We start from the raw sequence: 7,466 nt of genomic DNA, 5'->3' as shown, positions 1-7,466 counted from the left end.
AGGGAACACTTGCGTATGCTGTGTGTGGTGCTACAGACAGGTCTGTGTTGCCACATACAGCACGTCTGTGCTCATCTGGACATGGCCCTGCTGGTTGTGAGATGTTGCACACTAGCAGTTTATCAGTTGTGGAAGGGTAGTCAGTGGAATCCATGCACACCACTTGGGCTGGGGTTGAGCATTTCAGGTGCTTGAGCATAGATGACCACTTCCAAACTGCCCCTCCTACTGTGATTCCTTCTACCCCATCATCTCTGTATCAAGGTTTGCAATAAATGAGGCTGGACTTGTGTGGTATATGGGAGATGGACTCATTTTTCAGCTCTTCTTAGATCAAAAATTCCTGGAGAGAGGACCAACCTTTTCTTTGAATAGGTCTGCTGCAGGCACAGACAACTTTCCAGAGCTTATGGACCCCTGAATGTCATGGATACTTGCAGCTGGATAGAGCCCTTCCATGTTAATATGAAATCAGCCGTTTAATAATCTTTTATTTTTGTTTACAGTTTCTTTTTCATGAATTACACATCCCTGTCCCCAACTGTGCTGGCATTCATGCAGTGAAATATGATAATTGTATAACTTTTTTTTGTATCAGGTTTAATTTTTTTGGATACATCTTTTGTATCCCATAGGTGTTATACAAAGAAAACCTGGGGCAAGCAACCCCGACACCTGTCACTCCAGAGATAGAGAGAGTCAAACACAATCAAGAAAACATTAGCTTGGTATTGTTTTGAGAAACCCAAAATGGGACATGACAGAGCATCTCTAAATAACTTACTCTGCCTGGTTTCGTTTAACTCCTAATTTTTCCCCCAAATTTTTAGATTGTCGTTTTTTTATTGGCTCTTACAAGAATTGATTTTCTTTTTCCTATTAACTTGTTTTTATAAACAACCTTTTTCCCCTGAGTTTTTTTTCCTCATTAATTAGTGACATTTACTATAACAAAGTAACAATTTAAAATATCCTTCCATTGTACAGTTCTATTATTTTTTGAATACGTCTTTGCAATTTGTAGGTTATGTACAAAGAAGGCTTAGGGAAAGCCACTCCGACACCTCTAACTCCAGAGATGGAAAGAGTCAAACGCAATCAAGAACACATTAGCTTGGTACTGTTTTGAGAAATCAAAATGGGATGTTATTGAACATCTCTAAATAACTTATTCTGCCTCGTTTTATTTAACTCCTAATATTTTCCCCAAATTTTTTAATTGTAATTTTTATTGGTTCTTTTGAATTTCAAGAATTGATTTTCTTTTTCCTATTAACTTATTTGTATAAACATCCTTTTTCCTCTGAGTTTTTTCATTAATCAATGACATTTACTATAAAAAGTAACAATTTAAAAATATCTTGCCATTGTACAGTTCTGTGATTTTTTGAATACGTCTTTGCAATTTGTAGGTTATGTACAAAGAAGGCTTAGGGAAAGCCACTCCGACACCTCTAACTCCAGAGATGGAAAGAGGGAAACGCAATCAAGAACACATTAGCTCGGTATTGAAGAAAATGAACCAACAGCTTTCTATTAAAAATAACAAGCCTGAAAAACTCTCCCACTGCTAATTTATCCCAGTTTTTCAAGTCTTTTTTCTTTGCTTTTTTCAGTTAAAACATCAGCTTTACTTTTTTGCTTTATCAAATAACTTTTTAACTGCTTTACTTTGAGATTTATACCCATGCACTGCTGAGTCTGATTAAACAATAACACCATTCACTGAGTGTTTCTTCAACAATTGTCTAGTTTTTGATTTCTGGATACTTTTTTTGTACACTATAGGTATGGTACAAAGAGAACATGGGAAAAGGAACTCCGACACCTATGACTCCAGAGATGGAGAGAGCTAAACGCAATCAAGAAAATATTAGCTCGGTATTTAATAGGATGATAAGCAAAAAATAGCAAATAACATTTTAACAACATAAACTGTGTATTCCTTTCCTTATTCAACTTAAGAGCCTAGTTCAGATATTAACTTTACTACCTAGTTTTGAATTCTAAGAAGAATATAACGAAATATAACCCTAAACTAAAATATAACTAAAATATAACCCTTCTAATTCCTATCATTTTATTATCCCTGTTTAACCAACTCCTTGTTTACATATGATTAACTGCTTCAGGATTTTAAAATAATTATTTGATTTTTAAATAACAAATTTAACTATCTAAATCCCTAATAATATCTTCTGTGCTTAGTGTGCTTACACAATATGAGATGCAGAGTGAACATTCTTCAACAGCACTGGTATCTGGTTTATTTTTCTGATATTTTACATAAAATAAGTTAAACACAAAAGGTTTATCCCCTTATGACAATTCCCCTGCCTCCCCGCCTTGCCTTCTATTCATCATGCTGTAGCCTGCAAACTGTTACGTACCCAAGTAGTTTCAGCAAGATTGATTTGTCTAGATAGTCATGAAGAATGTAGAATTGGAGAGATTATCCATATATTCATGTGCATAACTGTTTGCAGGATGGGGACACAGGCAAAACTGAGTCAAAATTTTGCTTGGGATGCTGCAGAAGTATATGTAAAACCTCATAATATAATTTAATATAAAAAGTCTGTATAGTATAAATGTCCTAATTATTTTTTCTACTATACCATTAAAGTCAGTGAGTTGCACGTCAATGAACACAAACAGAATTGGTCCCAAGGTATCTAAGAACAATTTTTCAGTTTCATTGTGAAGTCAAAGGTCCTTTTACTTAGTGTAAAAGGTTTGGGGGTTAGATCTATACCATACCTGTGCCATCCATGTCTTACTAAACAACTTAACATCTGGCTTGATGGCCAGGGTTTGGCCAACACTTCCACATTAATTATTTCTCATTTCATACCTTCCTGCTTGATGCGCTTGCCAAGAACTCAAAGGCAACCTCGCTGACCCCCTGTTCCTTCCCTGTTTCTCATTTATCAGGTTCTTTATTCAGATAGTTTCCGGAAACAAGTGCAAGGCAGAGCAGCATATGTGCTCGATACTCCTGAAATGAGGCGCGTACGAGACAGCCAGCGACACATCTCCACGGTAGGGATTGATTTTTTTAGACGTTTGAGAAGTAGTGTAAGAATTGAACTCAGAGGTCTCATGAGATCCCATATTTGCCAGGTCTGGGCTAATGTACCTATGGCAATTCTTGTTACAATATTGATCTGTCAAAAACATAAAAGAATTCAAAAGGGGTAGGCAACTTGGATTACAAAAGGTTCAAAGATGTCAGTGCACATCTCTACCTGATACCCCCTCAAGAAAAATCAGTTATTTAACTAACCTCCAGAAAAATAGACATGTACTTTTGTTTTACTTGTAGGTGAAATACCATGAAGATTTTGAGAAACACAAAGGTAGCTTTACGCCTGTGGTTACTGATCCCATTACAGAGCGTGTGAAAAAGAACACGTATGATTTCAGCGATATTAACTACAGAGGCATTCAAAGGCGTGTTGTGGAAATGGAGTGCAAACGAGTGGACCAGGATCAAGACAACAATCTTACAGGTATTCTGCAGTCCGGAATTTTATGTTTAATCCAGAGCTTTTTCGATTTGGTGTAGAGGGATTATAGAACATTTAAAGAGCCATGTACATTACCATATTTTACAGAGTATAGGTTGACATACACAAATTGACCCCATGTTTCTGTAAAACAGTTAGGATTTTTGTATGTCCAGTGTAAAAATCGACCCAGCCTTGGTGTGCGAGGCACTGAAAGCCCAGGTGGGCTAGTGGGAGAGGCAGCGTGCTGGCGGGCTCCCAGGAAGTTGGACCGGGTCCCTGGGAGCTTGGGTAGTATGCCACACACTGGCAGGCTGCCCAGCTGGTCTCAGGAGGGGCAGCCACTGTGCAGGGATGGACTGCCCCCCCCTGCAGCTCAGGAGCTGCCTGGCCTGGTGGCAGCTCCCTCCCCAACCATGGGGCAGGCAGAGAGGCTCTGCCAAAGGCAGGATTGAGCCCCTCACTGCTTCTGCCTTCAGCAGATACCTGTGACTGGCAGAATGCCTGGCGCCGCCCGGGAAGAGGCTGGCTTCCTTAGGGGCAGTGCAGGCTGTTGGGCAGGGGAGCCTAGGGGTGTCAGACAGGGACGGCCTGACCCCTCTGCCCTTGCCTGACACCCCGTGCTGCCCCTGGAGAAAGCCAGCCCCATCCCGGGTGGCACCAAGCATCCTGCTGGCTGCAGGTGCCAGCTGAAGGCTGAAGCAATGAGGGACCCAATCCTGTTTTTGGCAGAGCCTCCCCACCTGCCCCACAGCTGGGGAGCAAACTGGAAGCTGGGTTGGGCAGCCCCTGAGCTGTGGGAGGGGGCCCAGTCCTTCTCTCTGTGGTGGCAGCACCCCTTGGGGCTGGCTGGGCAGGCTACCAGTGGGTCCTGTGTTGCCCAAGCTCCCAGTGGCTCGATCCAACTTCCCAGAAGCCTGCCAGTGTGCCACCTCTCCCATGAGCCCACCTGGGCTTCCAGCGCCTTGCACACCAATGTGGGGGACAGTATATAAGTCAAGGTTGAATTTTAAAAGTTAAAATTTGTCCTCAAAACTCAACTTATACACCGTGCAATATGGTAATTCCTTTTGCTTGATTGGTCTTTGCAGATCCTGCAGGAATGTGTATGACTTCACTGTACAACTTAGTATTAAGGAGAAAAAACTGCTTTCACTGATCTGGTTTAAATTTGAGAATTTAAGTTTTGAGAATTATGGGTTGATTAAATTATTTGTAAGCTTCTTCGCTTACATTCTTCAAATGTGTTCAGCTTCAGGCAACAAAATTTACTGCCAAATGTCTCTAGGAAATTCTTGTGTTCTGGTTCTTCTTCTGCATCTGATTTTTCAGATAATGAGTGAAAATTTGACACCCTTCTCTTACAGATCTTCGTGTTTGGCGCACTAATCCTGGGTCAGTCTTTGACTATGACCCTGCAGAGGATAACATTCAGTCCAGAAGCCTTCACATGATATCCGGTATGTTCCACGCTATCTGCCATTGCCGGGTACAACGGTTAAATCCGAAAAGTGACTCACGGGTGGCAAAACCCAAATGTTCTCACGTCTAATGTTTAGGTGCTAGGCTTTGGGAATGGAACCCACAAACAGATTATGCCTAAATTCCATATGTTTGGCTTCAGGATAGTTAGGGACTGAGCACTGGAGTTCAAAATACTCAGCACACAGAGTGAAGGGACAGCCAAGAGGAAATGCCAGAGTCCTGTTGTCTAAAATCTCATCTCTCTTCTCAGGGTAGGTGACTAATTCAGGGTTTCAGGTGTCTATGTGAGATACAGACACAACTTTAAGCTTGTACCTTAATTACAGGCAAATGATTCATTCTTTTAAGACACAAGGGGCATACCTACATGTGCATTAATGTGCTTTTCCTAATGCACATTAAATTTAGTACCTCCAATATGAGGTACTAAATAAATGCACACTAGGCTGCGCTAATGCGTAGTAGCACAAATGCATGCTTTTTAGGTGACAAGGCACAGAAGCCTATTCTACTGTGCATTAGCATATTAGCACTTTTTAATGTACCTTTTTTATGAACAAATAGGCTACCTCACATTAAAGCTCATGTGTAGATTCACCCAAGCAAAACTGCACAGTGATATGACCATTTTCCCAGAAAGGGGGAGGCCTGTTGAAGATGTTGGGTCCCTGGGCAGAAAGGAGTAAAGGGTCATGGGGCCAAAAGAAAAGCAAGCAAGCAGGGAGCCTGCCACCCCAGTGAGAGGGATACTGTCAAAGTGTGGGAGGGATGTCCTGGGTTAGAGCACTTTCCTTTGGGAGGGATAGCATATGTAGGTTTGAACCTTCTCAAGCTGAGGATGGTGTAGGTCCCAGATCTTTCATCTCGTGAGCAAGTAAATCTGTTACGCAAAAGGTGGCTCATGAATGATGGCGGAAGTGGGCACTGAACTCAGTGTTGTCAATGCGTTTTAGGTGTGGTTTGACCATGCTGGTTGAATTGAGCCCTGCAGGGACACTAATGCCTGGCTGGTGAATTCCAAATGGCTTCTGGTGCAGGTTTTGTGCTTAACCATTTACCTCAGTGAAAATGGTGACATTTCTGGGCATGTACAGCAGTGAAACTTTAGGTGTTTTCACTTCCTGAAATGCCTCCATATTTGGGTTTTTGCAGATCTTGCACTTGCACCAAGACATCTAAATTTCATCTAAAGTGCAACTGAGGCACCAAATCCTTCTTTGGGTCTACTTCTAAATGTTATGCTTGATACAGTGCTTGTCTTCCAGTTCAATGCATTTCTGATTCAAATGTATACTGAGTTTTTGGCTACCAGAGGACATCTCAGATCTCCACTTGCAGTATTTTCCATCAGTTGCAGGAAATGAGAGGATGAGGAAGTTGAAAAAGGAGTACATTTGTGTACTGATTTCTGGATGTCATTTATTAAATATGGAGGCACCCAAATTCCAGTGAAAGAGAGGGCGTTAGGGCCCTTGGGCCCACTTTGAAAGTTGCAACCTGCATAGCTAGGTATCTGAACTAACTAGCTTTAGATATGGTGTTGATAGCTAACATCCATATAGAGCTAATGAACCATATAAACCTATAGACATAGGTATCGCTAATCTTCAAAATGTAGAAATGATAGAACCTCTTACTATATACATACATATTAGTTCTTCACACAGAGTGTGTTGGATCATTTGTTATCTAGTTAACTTACGCATAATAGTCTATCAAATGTAAGTCTTTCTTAGCTTACCAGAACATATAGTGAAGAGGTGGTATGGGATCTTGGCATTCTTTTTGTTTCCCTTCCCATTTCCATTTTCTTCCCTTATTTTTTTTGAGAAAAATGCTGTGCTAACATCAACAGCAGAGATGGGGGCATGCATTGACCGAGGATGGCAATTTATCCATTTTATTAATGTACAGTGCACCCTTCAGCTTCTGGAAAATCCAGTCAGGGACAACAAAAAAGGAGGTGTTCACATCAAGGTGACATTAATGGTTCTCAGTGGTCCTGCTTGGCTTAATAGCTTAACTAGTAGGGTGAAAGTGCTAGACTTTAGGAAAGCTGATTTCAATGAACTCAGGCGATTAGTCAAGGACGCACTGCAGAGTAGGAGTTTTGAAGTGATGGGAGCCCAAGAAGGGTGGCTGTGCCTTAAGAAAATGATCCTTCGGGCACAAAGCAAGACGATCCCCGAGCGAGGCAAAAGGGGGAAAAGGGGCCAGGAGGCTTCCCTGGCTGACCAGAGAAAGCCAGGGCAGCCTAAGGGACAAAAGGGGAGCACATAAAAAGTGGAAACAGGGAGAGATCACCAAGGATGAATATACCGCCTCTGCTCGTGCTTGTAGGGAGGCAGTTAGACAGGCCAAAGCTGCCATGGAGCTGAGGATGGCAACCCAAGTAAAAGACAACAAGAAATTGTTTTTTAGATATATTGGGAGTAAAAGGAAGACCCAGGGAGGAATAGGACCCCTGCTAAA

General features: G+C 41.7%; 1 protein-coding gene across 35 annotated transcripts in view; it reads left to right on the top strand.

Moving 5' to 3' along the window:
• Nucleotides 1-7,466, top strand: part of NEB (nebulin) — a 214,835-nt gene that overhangs the window by 201,744 nt on the left and 5,625 nt on the right. For 24 of the 35 annotated variants that reach the window (XM_025205209.1, XM_025205234.1, XM_025205222.1 and 21 more), the window contains 6 exons: nucleotides 1,025-1,117; nucleotides 1,413-1,505; nucleotides 1,789-1,881; nucleotides 2,935-3,042; nucleotides 3,326-3,512; nucleotides 4,877-4,969. In XM_025205209.1, coding sequence (XP_025060994.1) covers nucleotides 1,025-1,117; nucleotides 1,413-1,505; nucleotides 1,789-1,881; nucleotides 2,935-3,042; nucleotides 3,326-3,512; nucleotides 4,877-4,969 — 667 coding nt within the window. The remainder of the gene's footprint in view (nucleotides 1-1,024; nucleotides 1,118-1,412; nucleotides 1,506-1,788; nucleotides 1,882-2,934; nucleotides 3,043-3,325; nucleotides 3,513-4,876; nucleotides 4,970-7,466) is intronic. The other 11 variants (XM_025205245.1, XM_014520343.2, XM_025205242.1 and 8 more) reach the window with 2 other exon arrangements.

This window comes from Alligator sinensis, unplaced genomic scaffold (genome assembly GCF_000455745.1).
Source record: "Alligator sinensis unplaced genomic scaffold, ASM45574v1 scaffold61_2, whole genome shotgun sequence".
Classification (NCBI taxonomy): domain Eukaryota; kingdom Metazoa; phylum Chordata; order Crocodylia; family Alligatoridae; genus Alligator; species Alligator sinensis.
This window is presented reverse-complemented; position numbering and strand designations above follow the sequence as displayed.